The sequence below is a fragment of the Carya illinoinensis genome, chromosome 13 (genome assembly GCF_018687715.1).
Source record: "Carya illinoinensis cultivar Pawnee chromosome 13, C.illinoinensisPawnee_v1, whole genome shotgun sequence".
In the NCBI taxonomy this organism is placed as follows: Eukaryota; Viridiplantae; Streptophyta; class Magnoliopsida; order Fagales; family Juglandaceae; genus Carya; species Carya illinoinensis.
The window spans coordinates 34,471,137-34,489,191 of NC_056764.1; the positions used below are offsets into that span (position 1 = coordinate 34,471,137).

Consider the following 18,055-nt stretch of genomic DNA (forward strand, 5'->3'; position numbering starts at 1 on the left):
TTGCAAATTCGATTGCTGGGCCACCAACAACCCCCATGTCCTTCTTAACATGTGGCACTCTTCCATATCTATCAATTTAATAACATTTCTTCCTAATAATTATACCAAGCCAAATGATTACGTGTACTCTCAAAGTTTCGCGAATTTGGCTCCTTTATTTTGAATGTTTATTAAGGCTGTGTATCAGTTCTGCGTGACATGATCTCTGTTTGCAAGAACAATTTCATTTTCTTAGAATGGGAACAGAATATGAGAAAGAAGAAGAAAAGGCAAAGAAAGATCATATTTTTGACACAATACCTTTCTGCAACGTGACTTTCAAAGGGGGAATTATAGAAGCTGGGGATAATCAACCGATGGTGGTTAACGCGTCTTAAAGAGTTTATCAAATAATGGAGAAAAGGAAAAAGAAAAAAGTGCAAAAAAAGCTGGAAGGCTCTTTTAAGATTTGACCTTCTGTTTAGAAAAAGGCAGCCAAACCCCTTCTCAAGAAAGAACGAGAATAAAACTGTTCCCCAGCTCCTCAAGAAATCAATGGCGTTTGCTTTGGCTTGAATCTTCTCAAATTCCTTGAAATCCTCCCCCAATTATTAGAATATGTACGTATTGTGGCAACTTGGAAGGTTTAATGGCTAATCATTTAAAACACACGAAACTTGAGGTACTTGAGCACACCATTAAGAAACTTAATGGCTTTTGCTGAGGTTGCATTCTGGTTTAAAGATGGTCCAAACATTCAGCATATCTCAATTATTTTTAATAATACATCACTTCATTGACCACAATCTTATATGATCCTACTGAAAATCCCATTCCAGCTGTTTATTTTCCATACTTAAATATAATGAAATATTAATAGAGAGAGAACTCAATCAAATCTCGAAACCTTTTTTTTTTATTTAGCGTTAGTTGGTGCGAAAACAAACTGTATATTAAAAAAAAAAATACTATTCAATACGCTAGTATATTAAAAAATAAATTCGGCAGTTACTATTTAATCTCCTTTTGGAGGGTCCAGCAGTTACATGTTAGAATGTTGGCCAGTTGGATTTCCAGCTAAGGTTTTCTTCTCTTTTTCTTCTTTCCTGTCTCAGCCATAACATTGGTGTTCTTCTCCTTATTCAACGTTGTCAATGGAGGTGAAATGAAATCCTCAGAGGGTAGGATAGTCTTTGTAATTTTGAGTAATTTGTTTGTGTCTCTGGTAGACTACAAAAACAAGGAGTCTTTTCTTTCATGGGAACAGGGGAAACGGAAACAGAGGTTTTTTTTGGATGGTTTTGGGTTTGTTTCCAAGTAGCCCGTTTCTCTCGAACATGAACTTCATTATTACAAACCTCCAAAACTCAAATTGCTTTCTGGGTTTCGCTTCTTTCACGGCAAAAGTTTCTATTTTTTTTTCTCTCTCTATCAAAGCCTAATTTAGAACCACTAGTCCGCCAGTGCATGTAACCCCCCTATTTTTCTCTTATAATCATTATTTTCCATTTTAGTTGCTTCAATTTTCGTAAGATTTTGTAATCTGGATCCTTGCTAGTTTGATATAGGCAGCTACAATTGGTCTTGTGTTCTTCAGTGGAGTGCCTACTTGACAACAAATTCACCATTTATTAGAATTTTCCTGTGAAATTTGCATGTTGGGTTTTCTCTCATTAGTCATTACATTTTGAAGGATGATAATCGACCGGTTGATGATTTGATACAGATCCATTCTTGGTATTCGGAGTTGCAAAGGAATGGCCTAATTTGTAGTAAGAATCAGTAGTAAAAGAGGCAAATATGTGATGAGGTTTTTGTTCTGCAAGATTCATTGTCCGTCCTTCATTTGCTTTTGCAAACCCTCCCCTCATATTTACAGTCCTGGACCATTGAAATTGGAAAACATCCCACATGTGCTTTCAGAACCAGCCTCTGTTCATGAAGCCTCTGATCAGTTACCTGGCGAGGCCATCGAGGTCAAGGAAGATTGCTTATATCTGAAACAACAACAACCAGCCGATCATTGCCTGAAAAGCAGTCTCAGAAAGCCCACTCTCGCTGCCAAAGAGGATCGGAAGAAGAAGGTACAATGGGTGGATTTTTTAGGGAAAGAACTTGTTGAGATCAGGGAATTTGAATCCAGGTAGGCACTCCCCACCTCCTCTCTCTCTCTCTCTCTCTCTCGGCTTCCTCTCTAATTTGCCTTTGCATTTCTGGTTTTGTGTTCTTTTGTGCAATTTTTGTTTGAAGTGGATTTTCTGATTAGATATTGATATCTTACTCATATTGAGTACTAGAGAGATCGATGTCTTACTCATATTGAGAAAAAATATACGTCTTCTTTATTTATTTTCTGGTACTTAATTTGAATCGTAAGATTCCTTTGTATGAATGCGGAGGAACTAAAAGGGAATTTCAGTTCCAGATGTTGATCTAGAGTTCAAGACATGACGTTTGAAGGATAGGTTACCTTGAGGTTATATTTCTCAGGTTGAATGAGTAGTTAAAGATGAAAACCTGTGCTTGTGAGGTAGAAATGACTCTGTGATCGAGTAACCCAATAGGAAACTAATTCCAATTTTATCTTTTGCCATTTTTTAGAGACATTTTGACTTTCAATGATTTCCTAGTCTGGAAATGAGCATCTTTTGCTACTAAAGGATAATCTTTGCCATAAATGCAGATAATTATGATACAAATGAAAATTGGTTCATGGTAGGTGTACTAGTTTCTAAATATCTTTTGGGCATTTATTTCAATCCTTCTGAATAATTTGTTTCGTTCCATCACTTAAAATGGATAATATTTATTGGAAAATTTTATATATTATATCACCATTCTATTTTCATCCCACTATATAAAATGTGACACATTTATTACTATTAGATAATTTTTTATTAGATGATTTTTAATCATCTAATAGTGATAAAGATGCCACATTTAATATAGTGAGATAAAAGTGGAATGGTGGTGTGATATATAATATTACTTATATTTATTTAATGAATAATGTTATATACCATACCATCATTTATTTTCATCCCATTATTTTTTTTTTAAAATATATCCGTGGGTATTCGGGCCAGTTCGAGTCTTTAGTAGCCTTGAAGGGACTCGAATTGGTGACCACTGGACAACAAATCTAAAATCTGACCAACTGAGCTATCCATCAAGGTTCATCATCCTATTATGTAAGATATGACATATTTACCAATGGTGATAAATATTCCCACATCTTATATAGTGGGATGAAAGTGAAATGGTAGTATGATGTATAGAATTTTCCTTATTTAATATAAAAGGATAATAATAATTAGATTAATATGACTACTTATAAAAAAAAAATAATTAGATTAATATGACTCTATATTGTACATTAAATAAATATTATACAACATTGTGTGTTTCTTTTTGCTTATGAGCAAAAATAGAAAGATAAAATCTTTCTTTGCTTGAAGTTTCGAGATGACGTCCCCCTAGAAAAAATTGTGCACGTATAGTTTGTCAACTTTTGAAACCATAAACCTGCATGGGCATTGGTTCTGGATGATTCCGTGTATAAACCGAGCCCCTTGACGATACAAGGGTCCCTTAACCTTTGTTCTGTCTTTAATCTTCTTATTCCAGCAAAGACAGGAAAGATTAAGATTGTTTATCATGGAACTAAAACAACATGCTGGAATGGAGGGTGTGTCCCCATTGTTACGAAACAAAGATGTTTCCAATCGTATAAGAGAGAAATGGGACGAGTTAAACTTCTTATTGCAATAGAGATTTAATGATATTGTGGATGGAAGGAAGCTTTACCCTTGGCGTGGTGTCCCGTGACTTTTCCAATTCCTCCCTTATGCTGAGGTTTTTATTACTGTTGGTCCACATGATTGATTTGGATATGACACCTCTAACCCAGTAACTCTATTGATTTTAGATGCCTCCATTACTTTTTCATACCTGTCCATGTTGGTGCACATGCTCTGATTTGGTCAATTTTGTTGGCTTCTCATATATAGAAGATTTCCCACATTCTAAACATGTTAAAAGACGTAAAAAGTTTCAATTAACGTGACGACTGAAGAGACTTAAACAGACGTACATGTCCAGAAGATTACTGGTGCGTGTAGTCTCTGCTCACAGGGCTGCTTCTTTCCGTCATCTGCAGTTCTTCAATTCAACTTTTTAAAGATAATGTCTTTTAGAAATGGAATAAAACTTATCTAGCCAATATTATCACTTATAATTAATCCTTAGAACAGGAGGTGTATGCATTTTGAAATGTGTTTTCGGTTACATTGGCTTCAAACATGTAACAATTGCTTACTAACGTATGTGTCGGCATGGCATTTGTAGGATCTACATATATGCATATATATTTTGTACCAATGCAAATAGAAGAGGGGCACTCAATGGCACATCGCACATTAAGTGTGGCATGTTGTTTATTTGATGCTGAAATTATGAGGTTGTGTTTGTGGCTGCTTATATTGCATCCTTTTGATTTTCCAACAGTGAAATAGAATATACTGACAACGAAGGTGATGATAATAGAGGCTGCGTTTGTGTTATTCTATGAATCTGCTCAAAACATCTTCCGCTCTGCAATTTCCAACAGCAAGTGCCGCAACAACGAGAGAAAGACAAAACAGATTTTAGCTTTCTGAACTGAAACATATTGAGCATAGGGTCCTGGGATTGGAATTGAGCCACGTCTGGCTCAAAGTTCAAACTCATCACTTTCTTTGGCGCTGCCTCATCAGCCTTCTAATCAAGTCTACTTCACAGGAATTCTGTATTAGTAGATATTTTCTTTTATTTCATAGATAAGAATGTCAAGCTACAGTTTATTTTCTTTCACCCGTCAAGATTTGATTCTTGAGCTGCTTAGCTCTGGTCTTTTGCAGCACATGGTTCTATTCCTTCACTTGTTGTGCTTACTGTTTCATCACATTCATGTTTCTAACATAAAGGCCTTCTTAAAGCTGTTATGACCTTTGGTGACATCAAAGTACCTTACATTACAATCGGGGCATCCCATAAAAGTTGGCATGCTAATTTTATTGGTTTTGTCTTGTAATTTTATGATCTTAAACTTGTCACAACCCCCTTTCTTTTATAGCAAACATTATCGTGGCCTTGTAAATTTGTAATGCATTCTCATTGTTAGGTACAAACTCTAAATAGATAAATCTCGCGTATACTTTTTATAAAGAGGTGGATTTCACTATAAAAGAATAGTTTTTTACACTTTTTTAATATGGGATCTATTCCACTAAAAAATGTTTTAAAAAACTTAAAACATAGTCACCTTTTTCGGTCGTCCTAACATCGTCCTTTTATAAATGGTCTTGTGCTAAAGAGCTGGAAAGAAATTAAAAATTCCTACAACTGAAAAAACACAATTTGGCCTATAAAATAAGAAAAAGTTTAGTTATAAACACATTTGTATATTAATATGTGCATTAATTTATTGTGATTGGTCAAAAAGTAAATTTTATTAAAAACAATACTAATTTAAATTTAAAATATAAAAATATTAATATTAATACGTAAATTAATACGCGACTTTATCTGTACGTAGCAAAATTCATAAAATAAAATAAAACACACAATTTGCAATATTTAAACATTCCAAGCCATTTTCCCGTAAGTGACACGTGGCACAACACCATCGAGCTTAGCACACGGCCTACCAGAGCCACTAAACAGTCCTGATATCCAAAACATCTTCGAATTGGAGACCAAAAGTACTTCCATCTCCAAATGGTACCATGTTTTCTACCGGATTTCACAACTCAGACATCTTCTTCACCTCTGATCTGGTCTCTATAAACTCAAAACAGGCAAAGTCAGACTGACTTTTTTAACATACCAACCATGTCTTTAGCTCTCTACTCCTCACCACCATTGCCAAGAACCATCAGAACCCCAGCTCTGGTTTTTCAAAGCAACCATTTGTCGTTCAACAACCACTCATTTCTCAGCCCTTCAAACTTTCTTTCACGTACCCAGCAGCTCAAACCATCCATTTTGATCGTTAAAACATCGGAAACTGGGTCCCAGAGGTCGAAACCAGGGGGTGGAAGTGAAGTGGGAGATGGAGATGAACAGCAGTACGAAGAGTATGAGGTGGAGCTGGTGCAACCATATGGGCTGAAATTCGCCAAGGGCAGAGATGGTGGAACTTACATAGATGCGATTGCGCCCGGTGGGTCGGCTGACAAGTCTGGGATGTTCACTGTTGGGGATAAAGTACTTGCCACCAGGTTTTCTTAACTTGCTTTTCTATGCATTTCTTTTTTAATGTTGTGACAAAGTTTGTTCCTCTGTAAACGATAATATATGCAGTATGGATATTTATATAATTATAAGCGTACTCGATTGATATACTTGATGAGATTGTTAATGAGGTAGGAGGTTAATCTTCCATCTGGGATTTGATGTTATTTATTTGTGGAGGAGAATTTATATATCCTTAGTATATGGAATGTTGTAGAGTTGGTCAAGACACACGGTTTGGATTAAATTTTGTGATAGGGACGACCCATAGAGGCCTGGTCTTGACTTAGCTTTAACGGAACTAACTTCTGTGTTATAATTAATTGAGTCAAAGTTCTTTCTTTGGACGTTTTGATCATCTTCAAAGAAGAATAAGTTGTGACAGCATCGATTATGCCTGGTACTTATCTAGCATAGCATTGAGACGAACCAATGGTTTGGTGGAAGAGATGGCGCCTTGGTTGAGCTTAATGATGAAAAATTATGTTTCAAGATCCAAGAGGTTGGATTTGTGCTTTACAGAGCTGAATATGGCTTATGAGTGTGAATGATGTTAGTGTCTTATTTTATATACCACGAGTTTCATTGGAATTTTATACTCATGCATCTCATAGATTTTCAAAAGATTTAGGAGTACCCCAGTTCCTAATATGCAAGATAAATTTTTATGGGATTATCTACATCTATTTGATTTCCCTGAATCCTAAAAGAAAATTCTGTGATTCTTGTTGAAATTTCGATGAAGACTTGGTTGAAATGTAACTAAGGAGTGCTAAATGTACATGCAGTGCAGTGTTTGGGACAGAAATATGGCCTGCTGCTGAATATGGAAGGACAATGTACACAATTCGCCAAAGAGTTGGCCCATTGTTGATGAAAATGCAGAAGAGATATGGTTAGTTTGCAATCCATTCTCAGGGAATAATGACAACCAACCGTGCTCATGCTAATGTCAATCATTTTGAATTTAATTAGACAACGATGAAATCAGAAAATCACAAACAACAAAAGCAATAGAATAGAAACTCCTGTAGGATAGGAGAGACCACAAAGTCTTCCTTTTTTTTATTCTTTTTAAAATAAAATTTCATCTCAAAGCATTTCTTCATTTTTCATAGCGACAAAAGACAGGACAAAGCTTATTCCAGCATTGATTTAACCACTGAAAAGTGACAAGTGCTGCTACTAATCTTTCAACTTATCATTTTGCACAATTTCACCCATCTATTGCGTATTGAGATAATAAACCTCTTAGATCGAAAGGAGGTCTAAAGGATTGAGATTGTAATTTATGCAGCAAGTAAACCATTTCTTGGCCATATGTTTTGTATTGTTGAGACCAGATGCTCGTTTCTTATTGATAATATAGCCTTTTTCCTCCACCTCTTTATTGATTTCACATTTTACTTCATTCTCTTCTTTTTCATTAATATTAGCATATTCTTTCATTATTGCTATCTCCATTTGAAGAAGCTCTCATTTTCGTGCCATATGACTGAATATTCATTATCCTAAAGCATTGAAATTCTTTCGATTGTGGAGTAATTCAATAACTGGAGGTCTATGTACCCACATCCATGACAAGAACACGACTCTGATACCAATCGCTGGAAATAGAAACTCACAAACAACAAAAAACAGAAATTCACAAATAACAAATACAATAGAAACTCCGTTCAGATAGCAGAGACCCCGTGTGTGTATATAAAAAATATATACGTGTGCATATTTATATATATACATACGTATTGCGGTTCAGTTAGTTGGAAAATGAAATACAATCCAGTCATAATGCAAGCATATACCAATCTAATCCTAACATAACAGTAGATCCTGTCCAAACCAAAGACAACCAATAGACCTCAATTCCTAACACAGCACGATCTCTCCCAATCTTATTCAGATGCACAATTCATTTTTGGCTTGTCTTCTATGACACTTCCAATTTCACTCTCTAGGTCAGAATGGTATTCCATCAGACAATATCCCCGATTCCCCACAAATTTATTGCTATGTTCGTGTCTCCATTTTATAGTTTATATTGACCTTGTAGATTTTACATCATGGTCTGAGGCTGTATACTTTTTTTGTCAGGTAAGCAGGATGATAGTGGTGAATTAACAGAAAAAGAGATTATCAGAGCTGAGAGGAACTCGGGGGTGATTAGTAACAGAGTGAGGGAAATTCAAGTACGTATTTACTTCTCCAAAATGGCAGTTAATACTGAATATCTAGCTGATATTGCAAGCTGGAACTCTTTCTTAATTCCTTTGCTTCCTCTATCATTAATAATCTTTAGTGTCTGATTTTGTGATCGAGTTCAGTTGCAAAATGCTCTAAGAAAAAAGGAACAGAAAGAGCTCAGGGCAAAGGACCTTCGTGAAGGACTGCAACTTTACAAGTAAGACATGCTGATCCAACTTGATTTAAGCTTGTTTTATTTTGTTAGCGGTGGCCTAAGCTGATGACTCTGAATCATATAATAGTAATGGGGTGGACTGCGACCAATTGTACCAAAGCCAAAAATTATAGATTTTAGAACTTGTTATTCTATGGTTGTGGCTTTTCATGACTTTGGGCCCTGTATTCATATCAAAACTTAGGAGAGGAGAAGTACCCTTTTCCCCTCAACAAAATTTCCAGCTATAGATCTTTGGGGCCTGAGATGCCTTTTGTGCTTATTTGATCTGACACGTATAGAATATACTGCTTTTTCCCTCTGCAGGCAAAGTGAGAATCCATCTGCCCAACAAATATATCTTTTTTTCCCTTTTCCCTTTTCCTTTTTCATTCTCTTTTTTGATAACTTTTATGTTAATGATAAAGGAATGCCAAATATGAGGAAGCATTAGAGAGGTTCGAGTCAGTATTGGGATCACAACCAGATCTAGATGAAGCTTCAGTAGCAAGTTACAATGTGGCATGTTGTTATTCTAAGCTTAATCAGGTACTCCTTACGCATGCATGATCTGATTGCCATCTTTTGTTGGTCGAGCAAACATGTCTAAGAGCACTATCCTCAGTCTTCCCAAAGCCTAGATAAAAAAAATGGCAAGCCGACACTCCCCCATCTGCACTATTTGGCCTTGTTTCCCATAGAGGAGCTTTCTCAATTTGCAGTCTCTACTCTAGCTCATGTGCTCAACTAGGAAGAGCATCTCATCTGAGTTTACCCATTGACTTTTTGCTACTTCTTGTTTACATTATTGCCGTTGATGATGGATATATTCTTGTTTTGTATCTCTCACACTTATTTGCCAAAAGCCAGGATTTTTATACATCTGTTTATATAACCAATAACTTTTTTTTAACAGATGAAAGCTGGGCTCTCTGCGCTTGAAGATGCCTTGCAGGCAGGATTTGAAGACTTTAAGGTAATTAACCTGTGATTAAAAAGAACAGGCACCATTTTTCTTATACGGTACAATCTGCAAGCTGTCTAAAATTGTTGCTACTGATGAACAGAGAATCCGAACAGATCCTGACCTAGCCAGTATAAGAACATCCGAGGAATTTGAGACTCTTTTAAAAAGGTTCGACGAGTCATTTATCAATGAAAATGCCATCAATGCCATTAAGTCTTTATTTGGCATATTCAACAAGAACTAGAGCCTTGAATTAGTTTCAAATAAAACGGAGTCCAAGTTCCAAATGGCACTAAGATAATGCAGGGATTGGCATAGCAATATTACAAAACAATCAGTTTCTCTTTCGTGAATTTGTTCATGTCATCACTTTTCAATGACTATTGATAATTCATTGTGATTTTTTTTCTTAATGACATGTTTCTCATGAATTCTCTCTTCAATCAGAATATATATTATCTGTAATTTTGAAGACAAAAAACTCATTGAAGGGAAGTCTAACAGAGTAACGTTTCATTTTCTGTTACCTCGATTGTCTCCTTTTGTTATGCAGAACAAACAAACATACATATACATGCACACCCTTGTTTTCAATCAATATTTAGTTGTGACAGACGAGGACTGATTGTCTAATTAAGTCAGTCCACCATGGTTCCAAAATATTTTCTTGTTGGCAGCGTTTGAGAAGCAAGAAACATCTAGTCGTTATTTTCTTAAATATGTCGAAGCATGGTTTGAGTCATTTGACAGTAAAATGGCCATAAGTGCAATTGTTTGGCTAAACTGTTTTATTTTAGAAAAAGACACCATATCTAAACAACGAAATTTGTTTGCAACCCTCTTACTTTAAAAAGCTGGGATTGTTTGAGACAAAAGCTTTTTGTTTTGTTTTGTTTTTTTTTTTTTTAAATCTTTTTTCTTATATTTTTAAATGAGTTTTTTTAGATCCCGTTTGGATGTAAAAACTAGGACAACATAAACAAGGGCTAATCGTGGCAATCTATTGCCAAACACCAAAAAGATAAATGCCTAGCATGAGAAATTCACCTTCCATCTATGTAGATGAGCTTTTAAAGGCGTCATTGACCTGTTTCTTTTTAAGTCAGGGTTTTGAGTTCTGAAATTCACAAGCCATAAAGCCCAGCTCAAACCTTTACTTCACTTGCTTATTACATAATATACAAGATCTTCTTCAACAGCCAGACCTAAAATGTACAAAGGAAAAGAAGGCAGAAATAAAAAAGACTTAAGAAGGCTCAAATGCTATGTCTAGGGCAAACAAAAGTTGTATTATACCCACAATTTATTTCTTCAAACCACTACTAGAGAGGACTTTCTTCCCATAAGGGCTTGTCTGAAGCACAGGATCATGGCGTCTTATGGCAGCCACTAATGCATTATGAAGAGCTCCCTGCTCAACAAGTAAAATAATTATTAAAATCATAAATTGTCCAAAAATAGAGTTAAGTCATGGCAATCAAAGACTCAATTCCCTTCGGTAATCTGGAATTCTTACCCTAATGTCATGTTTAATTGTTCCCAGTCGGGTCACATATAATGCTGGAAACTAAACGATCCTCTCTCCTATTTTTAATCAGCATAACAAACATAGCAATCACAACAGCAGTTTGTATCAAAATTTACCACACAATCATATCTTAATGACGCCATCTATCACACTTCCCTAAATTTTTAAAGCCATAATTCCTGCTTTTAATCTCCTGCTTCTACTTAGCAAACTGAGTACTTTAAACCTTGCTGTTACGACACCATACATGAAAACATGGGTTCTCGGGAAAGAGAAAACTAGATTTAAATCCATGAAGAGGAAATGGATGCTTCAATACTAAAGAAGATGACTATAGTAATGACACCAAAAGAGGAGAAGCAACCATAAATAAAAAATAAAGAAGTCACCCAAATACATGATTGATCAATCCCAAGTCTTCTGAGTATAATCTTATATATCATACAGTTGCAAAGCAAAAAAGGTTGAGATTTTCCGTTAAAAAAAAAGATTAAAATAATGTACTTACTAACCTTTGACTGACTTAAAGCTGCTTGGATAACATAATTGCCATAAGGATCTAGCATAATTTGATCTAACCGAGGATTATCAATCAGCTCTTGGATGACACGAGGTTGGTAGTCTTCACCTGCATAGTGCAGACATTTCTCGACCACATTACTGCTAAATTTCTGCACGGACAAGTCTGCATAGTTACCCTCCAATTGGTTAAGAATATCTACTGTTGCCCATGGAAGTTGTAGATCGAACACATACTGCACGACATAATTCCTGTGTAACCAAAATTTTAGATCCCAAATTTCAAAATCTAACATTCAAACAACGCATGCATAATGGGAAATTAAAAGCCTCACTAGAACAAGAACAGTAGTGTAATAAAAGTCACTGAAATCTTAAAATCCAAATAGATATGGCATAATAGATGCTATTGGGTTGCCTTTCTTAAAATACATCCCTCACATGACAAATAAAATCTCAAAAAATGCTGGAAATGGAGCCAGTGACCCAATTGCAATTGAGTCTTCAGACACCAAGGACTGGTTCTGAAGCATTATTACTGCACATGCAGAGTACGAATTTAAGCGTGCACATTCCTTTGACCGATATGAGAACATTTTCTGATAAATATCAACTAGGCTGAATAAGAGTCATAATACACCTACAACTCTTAAGAACAATTATGAAAAATTGAAAGATTCAAAGAAGAAAACTTAAGCATTTTTAATGAGGTGGCACTATCACATTGGTTAGTTGTTAAAGAGCTGTGGGTGTATCATTATTTGCTGAATAAAAGCTTCATTACAAGCATTTCAGGTTAGCTACATGACCTTTTCTTGGCCATCCTGGTTGGTGCAAGGCATAACCCTACTTAAAACCATGAGTGATCAAATTAATGCATGTTTTCAATTATTATACTTATAAAAAAAAATGTTTTCAATTATTTTGTGAGAAAAATTGCATCCAAGCTCCTCTTAGGAAGAGATGTGTTTAGAAGAAAAAATGACAGCATGATTATAGGGAAAAAAAGAAAGAGAAAAGAAGTACCCATATGGATCTTGGGAGAGTATCAGAGCATTTGATGTTATCTCGCAAACTAAACGGCGTCTCTGCTCACCATCAGAATGGCTAAGGCATTTTTGAAGCACGCAACAACCATGGCGATCCGTTGCAAGGTCAACACAATTAGCAGTTGCAGCTTCAAAAAGGAACTGCAAAAGGAAAATCTCTAGTGTTTAATTTCATGGCATGGTGTTCCTTCAATTGCTGAGTCAAATATATATTAAGATTTATAACAGCAGAAACACTATGAGATTCATCTATCTATAGGAGGAGCTGACCAAATAGGAGATGATAATTTTAGTCAAGATGCGCATGGGAATTGCAAACATTATATTTGTTGCTTTTTATTGGCAAGTTACCTTACATAGCCTTGAATCCAGTAGTCTCATTTGATCCAGGTTTCATTGGTCTTACCTTTAATATAACTTGAAGGAAGGCAAAACACTAAATGTATAGTACACTAATACTACATGATAGAGGAAGAAGATACGCAACACTCGAAATCTATGGGAATGAGAAGTTCTTAGCTTTTATAATGATTCTAAAAAGTTTCAATCATAAAGTGGGCGTCCCTTTAGAGTACAGGCTCAGATTTGGCTTGGGCTTTCCTTTGAGTTACTACAAATGGTATTAAAACCAATCTTCAACCAGAATAGTGAGACTTGTGCTATAGCACTTGTAACAGAATAGCTTAACGGGAATGTTAGGAATTTAAGGGGGTGATTATAACCCTACAAATTCAGGGGAGGGAGAAATTGTTAGCCTATGTAATGATTTCAATGAGCTTCAGTTGTAATGTTGTCAGTCTTTTTGTCCAAATGTGTCTTGAGCATTCCTTGGGTCATTACAGGATCATTTTCTAATTAATGTAATTACCCAAATTAATGATACCAAGCTATTTGTGCAATGCATTTGCTATGAACAGTACCCTATGCTATAAATATGAAATGGGCGCACTCCTTTAGTTGTAGAAATATTTAAATTCCTGGTGATATCTGAACTGACTGAAGCAATTACCCAGAAGCTTAGAAGAAAGTCAATACTACTGGAGAATAAAGCAATCACCAAAGAGGCCACTGAGATATGCAGTTTGGCCTTCTCTCATGATATGAAATGAAACAACATGAATGCAAACAACCAAGAGGACGAGTGCCTAATGAGTTAAAAAGACCAGCCATAGATTAGGGAGTTATTTGACCAACCAGATGTGCACCATATGAATGCAGCTCCAAAAATTGAGTAATTCATTTTTGATAGACTAACAGAACAGCAATAAAAATGCAGAGCTGCAAGGCGCCAACAGTAGGGTTCCAGCAAAGAGAGAGATTTATAGGACCAGATACTCTCTAGCACGTTTCAATGTTTAGTGCAAGGTATGGACAATTCAACATCAATATTTTGGGTTCACTTGCACACGAGACAATAGTAAGTTCCTCAGCGTTTTGATTTAAAAAAGGACCTAACTTTTGAGGGACAACTTCCTGGTCTCTTCCACCTGATAAAAGTCAAGCTAAAATATTTCGAGATGGTTGCTTTGAGGAGCAGCTTAACTACAAATAATACAAATGATACTATGGCTATATAGCGCCATATAAACTTAGACTTGAGTCATGCTAGGCTAGATTTAACTCTATTATATGTAGAAGAAATCTAACATAGAAAAAGGTTGTCATCCTATTCATTGGACACCTTCGACTTGAAGATGTCTAATCTCTAGATGGCCAGGTAATCCCCCCGAGGGGGACTTAGGATGTCTACCCTTTGTAAACCTTGGTAAACATCTTTTGCACACAAGTATTTCTATTGACTGAAGAAACTTATATGCACAAGAGACATGCACTTACCTCAGTACATTCAGGCATTAGACACTGCAAGCAGCGCTGTGCAACATGGTTGCCATTAATGTTTTTTATTAAAGTCACAATACCAGGCTTCAGTGAGGAAACAACCATGGAGAACTGCGCTGGAGTCTTGAGGGTCTCAATGACCTTCTGAACAGCCCTAGTCCTGCCGTTGGGAAGAAAAAGTCAGCAGACAACTAAAACATATCGAGTCAAAACAGTATCCATCAATTGTGCAACAACAAGCGAGAGAGAGAGAGAGAGAGAGAGAGAGAGAGAGAGAGAGAGAGAGAGAGAGAGAGAGAGAGAGAGAGAGAGAGAGAGAGAGAGAGAGAGAGAGAGCCGACCCATGCATATTACACGAAATCCTAACAAGTTCCCCAGATCTTCTAGTGATTGTATGAAGTATTTGCATCCGCTGATCATCATCACAATTTTCAAGCAGTTTCTGTACTAGGTAATTTCCAAAAGGATCTGTCATGAGCTCAACAACATAATCGATGATCTCAAAAAAAATCTTTTCAACATCTGCTCGGGTGCCCTCAGCCAATTTTCTCTGCAAGAAGCGGCAACCATGTTGGTCTTTGGCCATGAGATATATTCTGCCAGTGGCATCATCAACAGAGTAACATTTCTGAGGCACTGGCTTCAGATGAGTGCTTTTAAGATTTGCATCTTCAGTTGACAAACCCCACAAGCTCAAACTATCCAACTGAAAGCCTCTGGTCCTTGGAATAGAAAAGTCATGCCAATGATGATGATTTGAGAGAGCCTCCTCATTTCGGCTGACACGGGTTAGCGATTCATTCTTACTCACGGTGCCAAACTTCACATTTTCTTGGGTGTTTGTTCCATGTGATTTTGTCAGGATTTTTTCAGGGAACTTCTGTTTTGCCACTTTTTCCAAAACTGGCATTGCACTAAAATTTGGGAAAGACATGGCAGGATTTGGTAGGTTTAAGGTCCTGTAGTCTGCACTATTGTTCCAAAATGATTCTTGTCGAGAATTTTCAAGTTGGCAAGAGATTGGCACCTCAACAAATGGCTCCCTCAGGTTCTCACTTGTCAGTCTAGTTGTAATATTCCCTTGGTCTTGAATAGGATGCTGAGCTTCTAGCCTCTGAATGGGAAGATGCTGCAAGTAAAGGTATTGGTGATGTATCCTACAAAATTGTTCCTCTTCCATACTCCTCCAACTTATCTGACGCTCGTTTATTTGCTGCGGATGAAAATAAGGCTGCAGAGATTGTGCATCCAGGAAAAATTGTTGCTGATCAGGCATTGCAGGAAACTGCACACCATGGTGGACCGGCACATGAGAGAGGAACTGAAGGCCTTGCACTGCATGAGCCAATGGTGCAGTAGCAGAGAAATTTTCAAATTGCTGGCGATAGCCTACTTGGCGCTTCTTAAGTTCTTCAGCATTGAATTTTAACATATTTGAACTTTCCTGGCCAGCTCTTGTCTCACCAACCTTGTCGAAACCACAAGGTACATTTTTTGGATATTGAAGAGAAAGGATAGCCCTCAAATTTGGATCCACATTGGAATTAGGTTTCTTTAAGTCCTTTAGATGTTGGCCATCCAATAAAATGGAGCAATTCTCTAAGGATTTAGACTTTGCCAAAGGAGCAGCTGTCACACCATCAGTAAAGCTCAATCCTGCAAATGCAGATGTCAAGGACTGATCATCGGGCAGATTCATTTCCTCTGGTTGAATCCTTATAATGGGTAATTGCTTAGTTACATTCGATGAGATTTTTCTGTCACCTAAACTCCCAAAGTTTTGGAGTTTCTCATTGATAGGCCCTTGGCAGGAATTCACACTGATAGGAGACAAACTTCCCTCGAAAGACGCCATCTTTGGCCCAGTGTCATCAGAATGTGGTTTCCCAGAAGTAGCAATTGGTATCTCACCAAGAAGTTTCTCAAATTCATCAAATTCCAGTTCAGTTCTCCCTTCCTTCATTTCGCCAATCGTGAAAGGTTTACCCATCCAATCTGTCAAGAAAAGTAAGCTCTTTATGATTCAAGCATCTGATCTGCCAAACAGACTAAGGTCTACCAGGCAATGTGGATCCATTGGATAATAATAATAATAATAATAATAATAATAATAATAAAAAACCTTTAATGGAGAAAGGAAACTAAAATCACTTAAAATCAGTAATCCCAGAGTTATTTCCAAATAAGCATTATTTTTATAAAAAATTACTAAAGAACAAAACAATCAGAGAAAAACCAATCCTCCCACTAAAGCGACTGATCATCTAAATTCATAGTCAGAAAAATAACATATATTAATCAACGGATACTGCCATCCCCATGTCACCAAATTCTCCAAACACAGGAAAGAATTGAATTTTGAAAAATAGCAATTCAAATAATAGGAAGACTACTAAGATCAGTAAAACATCACCAGATTCTACGCTAGACAATCAATTCAATGCCAAAAACCCAGATAAAAAACGGAGCCCAGAAAATACTACGGAACTTGTATCATCATCATTATCATCAGTCATCGGGCCAAACAACTCCGTCCTCAAGTTTTGTCAAATGGAAACCAAGAAAGAAAAGTCGAATGTGAGAGCAATTCCCACAGAATCAGAAGCGAAAGTCAACTAGTTCATCACATGTGCCAATGATGCGCGATCGTCAAAACGGAGAACACAGAATGAAAGATAATTACAAGTCGAAAAAGAGAAGAAGGAACAATGCAGAAGAAAGCAAAAGGCAATAAGTGAGAATCCCAAGTGTAAAAGGGCGTACCACTGATGGAAGAGGCGTCATTAGAGACAATAAGAGGGCATGGTGGAGGGTGAAGAGAAGATAACCCAGAAACAGAAGAGAAAGAGAGGCGGCGTGAAGAAGGAGAGGTTTACAATGGAGAGAGAGAGAGAGAGAGAGAGAGAGAGAGAGGTGGCAAATGCTGATTTAGCACAAATACAAAGGAACGCAAGAAGAAACGGAAACTAGAAATGGGAGATTTACATGCATGGAATTGTGTGGAATAATAAAAATAATAATAATACGATGATGGTATCTCATGGTCTGCTTTACGACATTACTTTACGAACATACATAAATGATACATAAACATCCATCCTAATACCAATATCTTCTTATCTTTTGATATTCTCTTTTCTCTTACTAGAAAATAATACCCATTTTCACATTTACTTTCCATATTTCCTTCTTTGCTTTATTTCGGTCTTTTTAGGCTAAAAAGCTGTAAAAAGAAAGAGATGCTCTATCTCCTGCTAATGAATTTATCTTCTTTTTAATGCTAATGAATTATGTATAAAATGTTTGCAATGTATAGAGAGAGAGAGAGAGAGAGAGAGAGAGAGAGAGAGAGAGAGAGAGAAGATAATTGAATGGTGCAACATTAATTAATTGGGTTATCTTTATCATAATTAATAATATCTTATAGTGTCTCACTGTAAGATGGAGTCCAACAAAATGAAGCGCTGCAACGCTACAGTGCTCAGCTTAAGCTAATCCTTAAT

General features: G+C 36.4%; 3 protein-coding genes across 7 annotated transcripts; 2 read left to right on the forward strand and 1 right to left on the reverse strand.

Moving 5' to 3' along the window:
• Nucleotides 1-943: 943 nt before the first annotated feature.
• On the forward strand, nt 944-4,974 carry LOC122292939. 4 transcript variants are annotated; one of them, XM_043101508.1, is made up of 3 exons: nt 944-1,061; nt 1,706-2,122; nt 4,486-4,974. In XM_043101508.1, the coding sequence occupies exons 2-3, from the start codon at nt 1,785-1,787 to the stop codon at nt 4,547-4,549; spliced, it is 402 nt and encodes a 133-aa protein (XP_042957442.1). In that variant the 5' UTR covers nt 944-1,061; nt 1,706-1,784; the 3' UTR covers nt 4,550-4,974. The 4 variants fall into 4 exon arrangements, with proteins under 4 accessions (XP_042957442.1, XP_042957440.1, XP_042957441.1 ...); XM_043101506.1 differs by having other exon boundaries at nt 1,006-1,160; XM_043101507.1 differs by having other exon boundaries at nt 1,052-1,160; nt 1,673-2,122.
• A 705-nt stretch (nt 4,975-5,679) lies between these two features.
• LOC122292222 (protein MET1, chloroplastic-like) lies at nt 5,680-10,143 on the forward strand. The gene is made up of 7 exons (XM_043100460.1): nt 5,680-6,239; nt 7,041-7,147; nt 8,347-8,441; nt 8,577-8,653; nt 9,079-9,199; nt 9,567-9,626; nt 9,718-10,143. The coding sequence occupies exons 1-7, from the start codon at nt 5,851-5,853 to the stop codon at nt 9,859-9,861; spliced, it is 993 nt and encodes a 330-aa protein (XP_042956394.1). The 5' UTR covers nt 5,680-5,850; the 3' UTR covers nt 9,862-10,143.
• A 509-nt stretch (nt 10,144-10,652) lies between these two features.
• On the reverse strand, nt 10,653-17,561 carry LOC122292220 (pumilio homolog 12). Of its 2 annotated transcripts, none has more exons than XM_043100458.1 (6): nt 17,316-17,561; nt 14,894-16,547; nt 14,550-14,712; nt 12,691-12,854; nt 11,658-11,916; nt 10,653-11,028 (listed from the first exon to the last, which is right to left on the reverse strand). In XM_043100458.1, the coding sequence occupies exons 2-6, from the start codon at nt 16,540-16,542 to the stop codon at nt 10,921-10,923; spliced, it is 2,343 nt and encodes a 780-aa protein (XP_042956392.1). In that variant the 5' UTR covers nt 16,543-16,547; nt 17,316-17,561; the 3' UTR covers nt 10,653-10,920. The 2 variants fall into 2 exon arrangements, with proteins under 2 accessions (XP_042956392.1, XP_042956391.1); XM_043100457.1 differs by lacking the exon at nt 17,316-17,561 and adding an exon at nt 17,041-17,254.
• Nucleotides 17,562-18,055: the final 494 nt, after the last annotated feature.